This window comes from Molothrus ater, chromosome 3, assembly GCF_012460135.2.
Source record: "Molothrus ater isolate BHLD 08-10-18 breed brown headed cowbird chromosome 3, BPBGC_Mater_1.1, whole genome shotgun sequence".
NCBI classification, from domain to species: domain Eukaryota; kingdom Metazoa; phylum Chordata; class Aves; order Passeriformes; family Icteridae; genus Molothrus; species Molothrus ater.
This window is the reverse complement of record NC_050480.2, coordinates 52410187-52424549: the sequence shown is the minus strand read 5'-3', so window position 1 is coordinate 52424549 and position 14363 is coordinate 52410187. Positions and strand designations below refer to the sequence as shown.

The window sequence follows — 14363 nt, the reverse complement described above, 5'->3', positions numbered from 1 at the left end:
TATTTCTAAATACTCACCTGCTAACTTCCTTCATCCATGTAACTGTTCTTCCATTCCTGTCTGATTTTTTCCCTGCAGGATCTCCTAGCCATATTATATATGAAAGGACCTTCTACTGAAGGGATATTCAGAAAAACTGCCAATGAGAAAGCACGAAAGGAGTTGAAGGAGGACCTAAACAAAGGCGGGAATGTTGATCTGAAAAGCAAATCTGTGCACCTGCTGGCAGTGGTTTTGAAGGTGAGGAATTCTGAGCTACACTGGAGGAGGACACTGCTAATATGCACAGGACCAATCCAGTGCTCCGAGCTGATCTAGGTGGGACTCTTGGCTAAAGCCAGAACTAAGCCAGACTGAATTCTTCAAGCTTAGGGAAGTTTGGCCTTTTATACCTGATTGTCAGTCCTACTTGTTAGGCTGCTGATTTCCTGAGGAAACTCACTTTGTCCTCCTGCTCAGCATCCTCCCAGCGAGCAATAGTGAGATTTGTGAGTGAAGGAAAAGCAACTGAAAGCTGGATCCGGTTACTACACAAGTGCAAGTGCACTTGTGCATTGTACTTCTCTGTCAGTGCTGATGGTCAGGTAGTTCAAGTCAACCTGCTAGAGCCCAGGTGACAGTAATACTCTCTCTGTGCTCGGGGATAGTGTCAAAACTTCATCTAAATCTCTTGGCCTTGCAGGACTTTCTCCGAAATATTCCCTCCAAACTCCTATCAGCTGACCTCTATGAGAAATGGATGCAAGCTCTAGAGAAGCCAAGCAAGCAAGAAAAAATTGAAGAATTGAAAGAGTAAGTTTTCAACCAGGAAATTTTGCAACCAGTGCCAATGTAATGGAGCAACTGGTAGAGGCCAACAGTGTCTTTCAAAATCAAGAGTCTCACTTAAAAGTCTGTCATTTGTATCAGCTTGCTATTGCTCTGTGGGGCTTGGTTTAGAGGGCTCCAGCAGCAGCACTTCCTGAAGTTACTTCAGATTGCTTTATGAAACCACCAACGCAGGAACAGGGCAGAGGCTGCAGTGCCTCAGCTAACACAGTCATGGTGCTGTGGGACAGGCACTGACGCGGAGCCTCCACATCTGCTGGGGGTGAGGTCGGGCACATGGAGACCACCACCGTGTTTTGCTCTTCAGGAACAGTAGGTGTGGGGGCTGACTGGGAGAGCTTTGAAAGCCCCACAGCACAACCATAGGCGTTGGGAAGCCTCCAGTGACATCTCCTGATGTCACCTCATCTATTCCAGGACATGGACTTCTGCAATGCTGCCTTTCAGTCAAGACCTTGTAATTCAAGGTCTCATAATTAACCCCACACAGCTGCAGATGGGGATTTCTGAAAGATACAGAGAGCACACACATGCCTCTTTCTGGAGGAAGTGGTGTCGCTCTAAGTTTAATGGAGACTTGCTCAAATCAAGAAGCAGAGGCCACTGCACCATCAACTAAGGTGACATTTTATTTGTGTTCCCACAGGGTGGCTGACAAGCTGCCGAGACCAAACCTCGTCTTGCTCAAGCTCTTGCTCTCTCTGCTCCACCACATCAGCCAAAATGCTGAGACCAACAGGATGGACTCCAGCAACCTGGCCATCTGCATTGGCCCAAATATGCTGAGCCCAGGCACGGACAGCACGCTCCCGCTGGAAGTGCAGAAGGAGATGAATGACAAGGTGCGCTGGACTCACTGAGCAGCCGCTCCCTTGGGGCAATTGAGAGCCATCCTAGGGATCCATCCCACTGCCATTGCAGCAGCTGAACAGAGCAGCCCCCCTGGGCCTTGGGGGTGCTGAGCAAAAGCAGCAGCTGCCCTGCAGCCCCCAAAGTCACAGCACAGCTCCTGCAGACTTTGCATGTGGAGGGCAAGGGGCACCCGTGGCCATTGTCACCCCTGGGCCCTCGGGCAGAGAGGCCAAAGCTGTGGCTGATGGTGTTTTGTCTGTATTGTTTGCAGCATCAGGCCTTATCCCCCATGGTGGACTCACCCTTAGACCTCTTAGACCTCACCCTTAGCCAGGATTTTGGCAGAAGCCAACCTGCTCTGTGCTGTCCTTCCTGCAAAGATAGCAGGCAGGGTGAGGAAAAAATCTTCAATCTGTCTTGACTGAAATGGGCTGTTTTCTGTGTGCAGGTGACAGTGCTGGTGGAGTTCCTCATAAACAACTGCATGGAAATATTTGAGGGGGACGTTTCCTTCCCTGCCTGTGCCTTGGCTGAGGAGTCACCAGAGCACACAGACAGCTCCACAGGTATGAGAAGGGACTGGGGATGTCACCAACTGGGGCTGCTGGGCCAAATTATTGAATTTGATATGTGAATATATCTGTGGAAACACAGAGGGTTCAAGATTGTTGAAGCCCTCTTCTGAACTCTCTCTGTGTAGTTCTCTTTCATCCTCAGCTCGTCAGTGAAAACTAATATCTGCTTTCTCCCCACAGAACAACTCTGTGCAGCTCATCAGAATGACTCTGCCTATGACAGCCCAGATCCTGAAGCAGAAGGCAGCCCCTGTACCCCTGAAATGGAGCAGGCCAAAGGGAGGAGTGCTACTGTGAGCAGAAAATATCCAACAAATATCTCTGCCCCCTCCCTGACTAATTTCAGAAATGACATCAGCACAATGGACAGGAGGTACTCAGAGTCAGACCTGTCCTTCCAGAACTGCCTTGATGACACCATAAGGAAACAAAGGCTAAACAAAAGTGAGGACAATTTTCCAGTTCAGCAGAAACTGCTATGGATGGAGGCACTGGAGGAACGTCTTGCAGGCTTACCTTCACAATTATCAACTGACTCTCTACCCAAAACATCCTCCAGTTGCTCCCTGGAGAGCTCTGATGGCTCAGTTTTCACCAGCTCCCCCGTAGTTTCCCCCTCTAGTCCCAAAAAAACCTTTTTAAATAGGCCTCAGTCCTTTTCTACCAAGGCCACTGAAGATGGCAGTACACCTAGCAGAGAGATCAAAAAACATTCCATGTCATTCTCTTTTGCAAACCGCAGGAAAACACTAATAAAAACCCAGAGTTGGGGGCCTGGAAAACCCATGTTTTTTCAGAGGGACAGTTTCACAAAGAAAGAAGATCAGTTCTCCTGTAGAATTGTCCAGGAGGGCAGTTGTAATGATGACAAACAATTGCCTGTGGAATATCAGCAAAGGCCCCGTCTCAGGTCAGTTGATGAAGTGTTCAGAGAGATAGACCAGAAAAACCCTAGAAGACCACCCTCTTATGAAGAGGCTGTTAAAAACTGCCAGGCTGCTAAAGTTCCCTCTCAAAATCTCACGGTTCAGACTCTGAGATTAGCGGCGTCAAACCAGGATGTTTTGCTGCCTTATCCATGCAGCCACAGTGCACAGGACACTGCATATATGGATCTGAGGGATCTACGCAGTGCCAGAGTTTCTGCAACAAAGGATTCTTACCTGGAAACTGAAACCTTCAGCATCGCTGTAGGAGTAAACTCCCGTGTAAATTTACCCGTGACCCCAGGAGTCTACCGGATGAGAGCCATGTCTGAGTCCTGTCAAAAGAACAAACTCGAATATGTGGCTCAGAGGTGCAGCCAGCCGGTTTTTGAGGTAGAGCAGATCCAGTATGCTAAGGAGTCCTATGTATAAAAAGCCTGTCCTTCCTCTTTTCACTGTACAAAGTAAATATTGTAAAAATAGACATCTTACTAATCATTTGTAGGATTGTATTTCAAGAGACAAAGAATAAGCTAGCTCTGCATGAACATTTTTTCTGAAGTGTCAGTCAGCTTGACATGTCACATCCTTTCGCCACAAGAGTTGTTGCTGGTGAAGACCTGTGTATCATTATGTAAAAATATAAGTTAGTATGCTGTACATAACCTGTTGTGTGGGAATAGTTAGCAGATGATAAACAGTGTTGTGTTTGTTTTCTTCAAATGACAATTACAAGGTTGGCAGGTCCAGAACCTGTCTCACCTTCTTGTTTTCTGTATGGTCACAGACGCTGTATCATTTTTCATGTGTGTATGTTGCCAGGTTGATGCAGTGCTTTGCTGATTTTTTGCATTAAATGTGGGTTGGCAGTTACCTTAATGGGGGAAGAGCTATTCTGTCATCTAGGTCACTTCAGCACTCTTCCATAAACCCCCTGTACCTGCTGCCGTTCCATCTTCCTGCTTGCTGGTGATAAGAATGATCTGACCACTATGCAGCATAGTGCTGTACACTGAGCCTGGGGTTAGAGCCCTATGAGGTCATCATGGGAAAGAAAGTATGACGTAACCCTCATGTGTCCTGAGGTACTTTTAGACTAAATAAACTGGACGGGCAAAGAAAGGAAAAGCAAGAAAGAAAGCAAGAAAGAAAAAAGAAAAAACAAACAAAAACTCCTACCAGGAAATATTCTGATTCCAGCTTTAAATAGTTATAGTTAATTGAAAAAAAAAAAAAGACAAAAAAGAAAATAGTAGGTGGTGTTCTTATAAACTTGTAAAAATGACTGGAAGTGCAATGTGCTTTTATGGGTCAGCATAGCCTTAAACCAGAAGCAGGGAGACATTTTTCTCCTGTGTAACTTCACTACAATAAAACATTTTTCTGCATGAATGCTTAAGTGTCCATTGTCTGATTTTAAAATATCCAGACCCTACTTGTACTGTACCTCCTTTTCTGCAGGTACTGCATGTCTGCTTGAATGATGTAGCATAGCTGAGTAGCAGGAAGCAAAGTAAATGACCAGCAGTATCACTGCTATTGTTGTAAGAGGCTGCAGGCTACAAATCCCTCTCTAACAGGAAAACAACTTATACTACCATGTAATAGCAGCTAAGCTGCAAAGAGGTGATGATGCTCCAAAAGTGAAACAGATAAAAAATGGCATACCATCTTCTCAGGAATTACATTTTCCAGGTGTAGGTGTTCCCAGGACACAGAGAAGAGGGAAGGTGGCTGCCTGACCTGATAGAAGAAATTATGAGAAGGACCATATTGGTAGGCTGCAACTAGAGAAAACATCACTTCTCTCAGCCACCTGAACAGTGGCACTCTGCTTCCAAGCAAGCTGAATGAGAGGGCTCTGATGCAAAAGGTGTTTACCTTTTTCTAGAACCTGCATCTCCTGGGTCACAGAACCAGTGAGGCTTGAGATGCTCCTGTCCAACCCTACTGCCCAAGCAGGGTCAGATAAAACAGGTTGTCCAGGATTGTGTCCAGACAGTTTTTGAATGTTTCCACAGATGAAGGCTCTAAAACATCTCTGGGCAATCTATTCCTGTGTTTGAACAGACTCACAGAGAAAAAGTGTCTCCTTGAATTCAGATGGAATTTGATTGTATTTCAATTTGTGCCTATTGCTTCTTGTTCTGTGTTAAGTGGAATTATATTTTTCTTGTGTAAAAAACACAGGCGTCTTACTCACGTGGCACAAGAAGTATGAAGAGATAGTCCAGAAGTATGAAGAGATAGTCCATGTGCAGTGAAAAGGCTCAGAAGCCACAAAACAGAAAACACAAACCTTGAAATGTAATCAAAACCCAATACAGCTCCTTCTTTGTTAAGTGACTCGTTCTTTTTTGACTGTGAGAAGACTAAGTCTCCCAAGGAGATGCCTGCTCTGTAACCACACCAGAAAACCCAGGGTGAATAAGCCCAGTCACTTCACCAGAGATGAGGAAAGTCTCTAGGTCTAAGGTGTCCTAAGGCATATATGACAATCCCACTCAGAAAGCTTACCTGGGCTTAAATATTCAGTATAGATGAGTCTAAATCTTCCAGCTTCTGGATAAGAAGGACCATTTGGAAAAGATCACCTTCAATTGGTGAAGGAAAAAGAAGAGAGAGAAGCTCTACAAATTGTAAACAAAAAAGGACTAAGGTGAAGGAGTTGTATAGAAGAGTGGCCTAGTCCCCCTCATCCTGCTCTTGCATTTCTTGAGGTGCAGGGAACACCATGATTAAAGAAAATGTGAATGCAAACAGACCCCAAAAGATACTTACCTCCTCATTGACAGATAACTTTTGACTTCCTTCATCCCTTCAGACTTGACTGTTTAGTCAGCATTATTTTCATGTCATGTCTCTCCACAGAAGTGATTTTTCTTCTATACAGGCAGATAAGAGACCTCAAAAGACTAGAATGACACAGGAAGTAGAGAACTTTGCTTTAGCACTTACTTATCTGCCTTTGGTTCAAAAAACCATTTAATCTCATGCTACCAGTCCACCCTACCACATCCTAGGATCCAGACCAACTATTCAGGACTCCAAGAGTAAGGTCTTTTAACTCCTATATCCAACAAGTGGGTTATCTGTTTTGCCAGTACCGTGCCAAAGCTGCCTTTGACTCCTCAGCCAGAAAGATCAAACACCCATTTACAACTGGGTCAACTGGAGATGGATTTTGGAAGAAGAGTTGAATGATGGCAGCCAGCCTCCCACTCTCCACAAGTTTCTCCATCATCAGTATTGCACCACTTGCTTCACACACAGAATTTTCTAATTAAATTTCATGAAGACACTCCAAATGTGAATTTGGAGGTAGGACTGGAAGAGGGGAAAAAAGCATTATTAAAGCAGGAAATCCAAGCCATTGCCTTGTAAGGCAATGCTGGAATTAAGGCTGGTGATGCAGCTTGAATTCAGTCCCTTATGTTTGCATCCCACTGCTGTCTTCAAACACATGGTGCACTCTGTTCTTCCCCACAGGATTTTTCCTTACCTGCACTGGTAAGGAAAAAGGTTGTCCAGCAAAGGAGAAAATTTTAATTCTGTCATTTCCAGTACAGTTTGCCTAGCAGACATCCAGGTTTTGGACATATAGCTATGTCTCATTTGCTAGGATTTGAAAGAACAAACAGAAGACCAAAGGAGTTCCTCATGGAGTACCTATTTCCTTGTTGGGCACCCAGAAGTTGCAAACTTGTTCCGTGCCACTTGAATTAGGATGGCAACTTAACAGAAAAGGGATGATGGTATCAACTCTATGTCCAAACATTGGTGAGGATTGAGAGAAACATCATGCCTGCAGGTTTCACAAACATTCAGACTGCAGGAATTCAAATATTCAGGTGCAGAATGCATATGTAGACACATATATTTATCTGTATGCAAGACTTATATTTATGTAAGCTTGTGCTTTATCTTCTGCACAGTCTGCAGAAAATGAGGCATAGGCTCTCTGTGTCCCATTTCTCTGGATTCTTGGGACTGAATTGAGTGCAGGTAGAACACAGTTGTCTGAAATAAGGTTTCCCTTCAAGTCATTTGGATATCTTAGGACCACAGGAATTTCCTAAGGCATCAAAAGTGGATACAAATCCTGATACTTAGGTTGTAAAATCCTTTCCCAAAGTCTTCTCTGTCTGTGATGTAAGCTTAGACTCCCACCTCACACATGCATGATACATTTAGTTACCTTGAATGTAGGCCTCTATAATCTAGGGCTGGCATTTTTACTGCCACCAGAGCAATAGTAACATTTGGGATTTTAGGCACCATCTAAGCCTTCAAATGAAGCCTTCTTGAACTTAGGCTCTCATGCTTAGCCCCCACCCCAGAGTTTGGTGCTTTCTGCTCCATCCCACCATAGAAAACTCTGACTCAGACCTTTATCTTTTCCATCCCTACCCCTTATCTCTGTCTCATTTTCATTCCCTCTCCATTCCCAGCCTCCTCCTGACCTCATCCAGCTATTTCTCTTTTAATTGAACAAGCTCCAACCTTTGATTTGCTCTCAAAGTCACAATTTCATTTCCTCTCCATCCCTCGACCCACTTTTCTCAGTCAGCCAGTTTCAGTTTACCCCTTCCAATTCTCCCATTTTCCTGTCTTACCTGCGCTGGTTGTTGCAATAAGTCCCATCAAAACTCATCTAGCCTCAGTCCCACCCACATGCTCTGCCTTGTTTTAGTCTCTGTAAATACAGAGAATCAGAATGAGAGAAGGAAAATCCCAGGAAGCTACAAGAAAAAAAATATAGAATTCATAAAGTCCAGTGATGACCTCAATTCACAGCTGTAACCATAGAAAGCCTCAGAATGAACCTTCCATGGCTAGAGGTCCTTGAATTTTTTGGGATTTCAGCAAGTGGTCTGCACATCTCTTGTTGTATGGAAATATGGGCTGTCAGCTAGGATGGAAGGACATTTGGAACTAGGTTAAGGTGAAATAATGAGTCAAAATAATCTGTTGCCCCTATGCTTCATGAAAGCAATGCATGATCTATGATGTAAGGGATATTTTCAGTAATTTGCTCATATTCTCTGAGAAGAGGCATTGTCGGGAATTTTTTTTCTATCTCTGCAAATAAGGTCTTGGGGGAGAAGCCCTCTCAGCTGTCTGACCTCTTCTCAGAGCTATTATCTGAAGGGCACTTATTCCTGGGAACTGTGAAAACTAAAGACATAATGAATTCACACCTGAGGAAGAACAACTTCTAGTTACTTAGCAATGATGCACAAGAGAATTGTTACTGCCATGGTCACTTTCTGTGATAGCTGCCTTGACATAACCCAAGAACCAGTGGTTCTGCTCCAGACAGTCACAGAACAGAACCACTGCTCTACACAAGATCTTTCTTCTGTCTCTTCCTCCCATGATCACTACCTGTGTACCCCAGGCACAAGATGCCACACTGATGTAATGTTTGCTGGTACAAACCCATGGTAAAAATATTAGTGAACAGAATTACACCAGCCTTGTTGCCCACACTTTGTATTTCATATTTACCTCCTTACAACATGGACAGCCGGCTTTTCCTTTTGTGTGTGTGCATTTGGCTCTTCAGAGTTCCTTACACTGTATCCAGTTTGATGAAATAGGATCTGAAATCTTCTTCTTTGGGCATCATGTAACTAACGGACAAGACTGCATACCCTGCATTGACAGGTAGCATTAGGGAATGCATCCTGTTGACCACCCAGAACTCTGTTGCTTTTGAAACTGAACCACTCCATAGGATGTGACTGTGGTCCACAATTCTGACACTTACAATAAAGACAAGAACTTTGGAATTTGTTTTTTTCTTTTTTTTTTGTAATGGGATTGTATCTCTTTAGCCTGTTGCTTAGAACTAGATCTCTAATTTCTTCTAACACTAAAGCCAAATGGATAGTTTAGGGATTCTGCTTGGGTTATGTATACTTTAATGTTAAAAAGCTAATACTGATGTTAAAAGCTAATAATAAAATTACTGCTTCATAGCTCAGTTCCATATTGTAGGGAACTCTACACAGTTTTTATGTATGGTTCCTCTTATAATATTACTATCAAATGTCTCCAATTACAGCATGAAGAAGTATCACAGCTGATAAAACCCCCATCTGTGTTGCTTTTTATCTGGGAATAGTTCTTATTTCTGTACTGACTGTTCTGGTTTTGGTGCTGATACATCACAGGAGACCAGGTGGTTTGCTGCAGCACCACACCAGATTATTCCATAAACTGCAAGTGACAATTTCAGCTTCCCATTGTACCCTGGCAGGTCTCTTAACCTGAGAAGAAAATATTACTTTTTATTACAGTGAGGCCACTTGGCTATCACAAGGGTGAACTCTGAACAAACAAGAACATGATGCTACTCTGGTAGCAATGTGGCAGACCACAGTTAGTGTGGCTATCGTGTGTTTCCAGGAGGACAATTTCTGACTACAGGAAAAGGAAACCCACCTTCAGTAGGCTTTCTGGTTACATTTTTCTCTGAATTTTGTTAGCAGTCACTCCTTATCACATGTGTCATCAGAACAGAGTGAAAACTTCAGAGGACTTCTGAAAGCTAAAAATGCAGAAGAGGGAGCAATTTTTAAATAAAAAATCTGACAAGATAGAGAAAAAGATCCATGGGAAAAGGGATCTTTCCCAACTGTTGGAGAAGTGATGTAATCCTCATATGGACAGCTCACTATCATATAGGTAGCTGTCTGCAGGTCTTGTGGATGCTAGGTAAAAAATTGCTTTTTCTGTCTCTCTGTTATTCAGGAATGCTAATTATCTTATATTTTTTTTTACTATAAATACATTGTTTTTATTGTTTTAATCAGTCTTTATCATTCACTGTGATAAATACAACAATTTAAATCTCACTTCTAAGTGAAACCCATTCCAAGTTCTACCTTTTCTTCTACAAAGGGAGAGGAAAGCAGATTATTTTCTGTTTCTAACCTGAGGTGGCAGCCCATAAGTCTGAACAAATGGTTCACAAATTCTAAACACGGCTGACTCCATTGAGCTCTGCTTCCTCTGCTAGGTAATAATATGAAAAGGTTTCTATGAAGGGTTTCACACTTTCTAAACAAAACATGCTCTTCAGCCAACAAGTCTATTTACAGAACTGATCCAACGGCCACTCAAAACTCTTCCTTCCTACAACCCACAAACCTCCCACCAATTTCCTTGACAAATGCAACAGTTCATGTTCAAGCCCTGCAACTTCAGTATCCCACAGGTTATGCTGAAAATTATAAAACTGTATTTAAAAAAAATAAATTTGAAGCCAAATCCAAGCAGTTTCCAAGTCAGGTGATCAGAGAAGATGTTCTTATAACACATTAGGGATTTTTCTGTTTTTTCACATGCTTGCTGCACAGTCTTGGGCCATGCAAATCTCTCCACCATAAAGATTTAGCAAGTGCACCTGTGCAGCTGTGCCTGTGATTCACCTACTGGATTTCTTCAGCACAACTGGTGACCAGGTGAGAAAGCAACCACAGTAGCATTCAACAACTTTGCAGGGCTGTACTCTGAGGAGTACACCCATCTTGTGAGCTACAGACACCATGGCATTTGAGAAGTCCTTGGGTGTGAGAAAGAGCAGAGAAGCCACTATTTCTCCACAGGTCATCAGGAGGATGATTTTGAGATTAAGACCAGAGACTCATAGTCAGGAAGTTCAACATCTGGATCTGCTTTTTCCAAAAGACCTCCTACCCAGTGCAGTTTTCAAACTGTGCAGTTTATCTCAAATTAAGCATGGGTGATACTGATCTGCCTCCCAGAAATGTTATAAAGGGCAACTTATATCAAGATGAAAAACCACTGAGACTACCGTGAAGGAGCAACAGAAGCCGATCTGTCTTGTTTCTTACTCTTCAAGTTTAGTGCAGTTGTACCATTGCCCTCAATACAGGGAGATGCAAAACAAGGAGGCAGCGCTTCCTGAGGTGAAAAGATGGGCAAGGAGAGGCCTGTTAAAGGCAGGAAGAGGTAAGAAGGGGCTGGAGCAGGATAGCAGCACACAATCTATTTGAGTTTAAATAGGAAGGTCACCAACAATTGATTTTCCATTTGATAGTCTAATGAATGATAGTTTAAAATTCAGTGTGCTCCACTCTCTAAGGTACTTTATCACCCTTTCATAATTTTTCTAGTCACTCTCTCTGAAAGCACATGGTGGCAAAGAATGCAGCCTGAAGAGCAGGCACACTGAAAAACAAAGCTTGTGGGGAACATGGAGGAAGGGCAACCTAGGGAAAATGGTGCTGAGAGTCAGACGGTGAAGTGTAGGGGAAACAGCCTTGTAAATTTTGGCTGTAAACCATGATTAATAAGTTCTGTTTTTTCACTTATGTTGGAGAAATTAAGGTCTTGAGAACTGAAACTTTCCAGTCCTGCCAAACCCCACAAAATCAGAACCAGAGTCAAGAGGAAGCTGTGCCGCTACACAGAAAAGGAAGCTGAATAATTTGGGTTGAAGATATGAGTGATAGGATCTCCTTTCTTTTCTATTAATGTTTATGTATCATTATTAACAACCCTTATTAAAAAAGTATTGATGGCACCAGCAGAACTCAAGTTTAGGTCCGATATTTATTTTTGCTTCTGTGACTCTCATCTGTCAAAACTCCCAAGACGGCACATTATAATTTTTTAAAGCTGAGTATTTCCCTGTTGGGACCAGGCCTGTTTATTTCTGATGCAGTGAGCCCAGCACGCCTGAACAGCAGCAAAGACACCATCAGCAGGATGGCAGACATCAGTGATATAATACTGACACAGTATTTACTAATTCTCTTTGATCATGTCACTGCAGCAAGTTGAAACAGGTTTCAGGGCACTCTATTAATTGTTCTCCCACAGAATCAGGACAAACAGTACACACACACACCCCACTTGAGTTCTGTGATTTTTTCATCTTTGCAGTCACACTGACAGCTCTCCATGTCAGTGTTCTTTGTATTTCCATCAGACATCTCAGGGCCTTGATTAGCAGTGGCATGATGGTTTCTGGGATTTTCAAGTCTATTTCAAGCATCTCCATCCCTGGAGATTTTCAAAAGCTGGCAGGAGAAGGCCCTGACCAATCTGATCTATCTTTAAATTTGTCCTGGCTTAGCAAGAGGGTTAAACTAGAGACCTCCAGAGTCCTTTTCAGTTTAGATTGCTCTGTGATTTTTGATGTCTACTTGAAAGCAATGGCATTTTGGCCTCAATCAGAGTTGCTTCCAAGACTGGGAGATCCACGCCTTTAACCGTAGGCTCAAGGGGGTAAGACTCACAGATTAAAATTCCATTTCAGGACCATGGAGAACCAAATCTAGCCCAAAGTTCATATAATTACACGGTTTTACAGCAGGGAAGCATTCCTGTGATTTTATAAGCAGCCATGGTCCCCCCTCCAGACAGAAGACAATGCTCTAGCATTGTCTCCCTGTCCTTTTGGACAATTAAGCATTATGCCTAGATCCATAAACCTCCTTCATTTCTTAATTATGAAATGCTGCAGAAAGTTAAGGAGGTGGAAACTGGACTCAGCTAGTCTGCTCAGCATTGTATTGTGTAATGAATTTGGCAGAAGGTCTCCCAGTCTAGCAACATCCAAGCTAGGGCCCCAGGAAGACCCAGGCTCAGCACTGCAGATCCCTCATATTGTATTTCAAGGTGTCATTCACTAGTTACAGATGCATCCCAAGTACTGCAGGAAAGAGTGGGTGTGCATCTTCTGTTACTACACACTGACACCTTCACATTTGCTTTGCTGTGAATAAACCTGTTTCACATCCAAAAAAAGAAAGCCAAGGGCATGCCATAAGGCATGGTAGAATGCCAGGAAATTCTTATGAAAACAAACAAAAAACCAAGTATGTTCAAAGCCTTTTAACAGACCCACAGCAAACCTAGAAGGAGATAAAACCCTTGTTCTGCAGCTTTCAAGTCAGCTGAAGGCACTTCAGAAGACCTTTCTTAGCTGCCATATGGGAGATGGGCTGATTCATTCCTTGCTAGCTAGGCCCATTTCCCAGGCAGCACCTTGGCACTGCAATTGTGCAGGTCCAAGAAAATCCTCCAAAGAATATGTGAAAAAGCCATTGCGACTGTAAGATCCAGAAAGCAACAAATGGCAGGAATCTGATTATAATCAATGTGGTTTTGGACCCTGCTCCACTCAGTCTTGTGATGACACAAAGTGTTCCAGAACTCACCAGGTATTAAAAAAACAAACAAACAAACAAACAACAAAAACCAAACCAAACCAAACAAAAAACAAACCCCAACTCCCCCCAACCCACAAAGCCACACTAAAAAACCAAACCAAACAAAACAAAACCAACCAACCCAACCAAACCAATCCCAAAGAACAAAAAACCAAACAAACAACCAAACCCCCACAACAACAACAACAACAACAACAACAACAACAACAACAACAACAGCATAAAAGAGGGCAAGGGAGAAAAGCTGCCTTTTTTTCTGGGAATGGCTCTGTCACTTATAAACCTGCAGAGATCTTTGCACTGAACTGGTAACTCAGGAGGCAGCAGTGTTTCACAGACATAAAGAGGAGAGCTGCTGCCATTCAACCAATGAACATATCAGGTGAATGAGAAATTCTCCCAAAAAGTGAGACACCAGCTGGGGCCAGCCTAACAAAATGAACTTGTGATGCAACACCTTCATCTTCACAAGGTTTGTGGACAATAAGGAACAGGCAACTCCTCAGAAATCTTTGCTCCAGTGGTTACAGGCTGTTTTCTTGTTGTCTTCCTATCCAGTCCATTCCAGCCAAATTTCTAGGCTTATTCAGCAAGCATGCTCTGGACAGCTTTAGACTGACATTTTTTAGGCTGTACTGCAGCTGTTTTTCACATGAAGAGAAACACCAGATCCATAGCAATCCTGGAAAGGTCTACCCAGATTTCAAGTCCCCAGTCTAAAAGCTGTATAGCCAACTCTATAGCCAAACTTAAATTTTCAGAAAATATGAGTCAGGTCTCCAAAATCAAAGGATTGTATTGGTTCAGGTCAAATTTAAGGACCATAGCGCTCTGACTTGGCTGGACTGAGAACCCATTCATTAACTTTGCTTGCCCAGACACAAGCAAATATTGAAGGACTGCCTCAATAGGGGTTTTTTGTTTGTTTGTTTGTTTGTTGTTTCTTGAGGGTCTTTTGTTTGTTTGTTTTT

General features: G+C 43.0%; 1 protein-coding gene across 1 annotated transcript in view; it reads left to right on the top strand.

Annotated features, from left to right (window-relative positions):
- Positions 1-4573, top strand: part of TAGAP (T cell activation RhoGTPase activating protein) — a 45277-nt gene extending 40704 nt beyond the window's left edge. Inside the window, exons 8-12 of the mRNA XM_036381364.1 lie at positions 79-240; positions 683-792; positions 1475-1670; positions 2129-2246; positions 2436-4573. Of these exons, the coding sequence (XP_036237257.1) occupies positions 79-240; positions 683-792; positions 1475-1670; positions 2129-2246; positions 2436-3613 (1764 nt within the window). The 3' untranslated portion in view covers positions 3614-4573. The remainder of the gene's footprint in view (positions 1-78; positions 241-682; positions 793-1474; positions 1671-2128; positions 2247-2435) is intronic.
- Positions 4574-14363: the final 9790 nt, after the last annotated feature.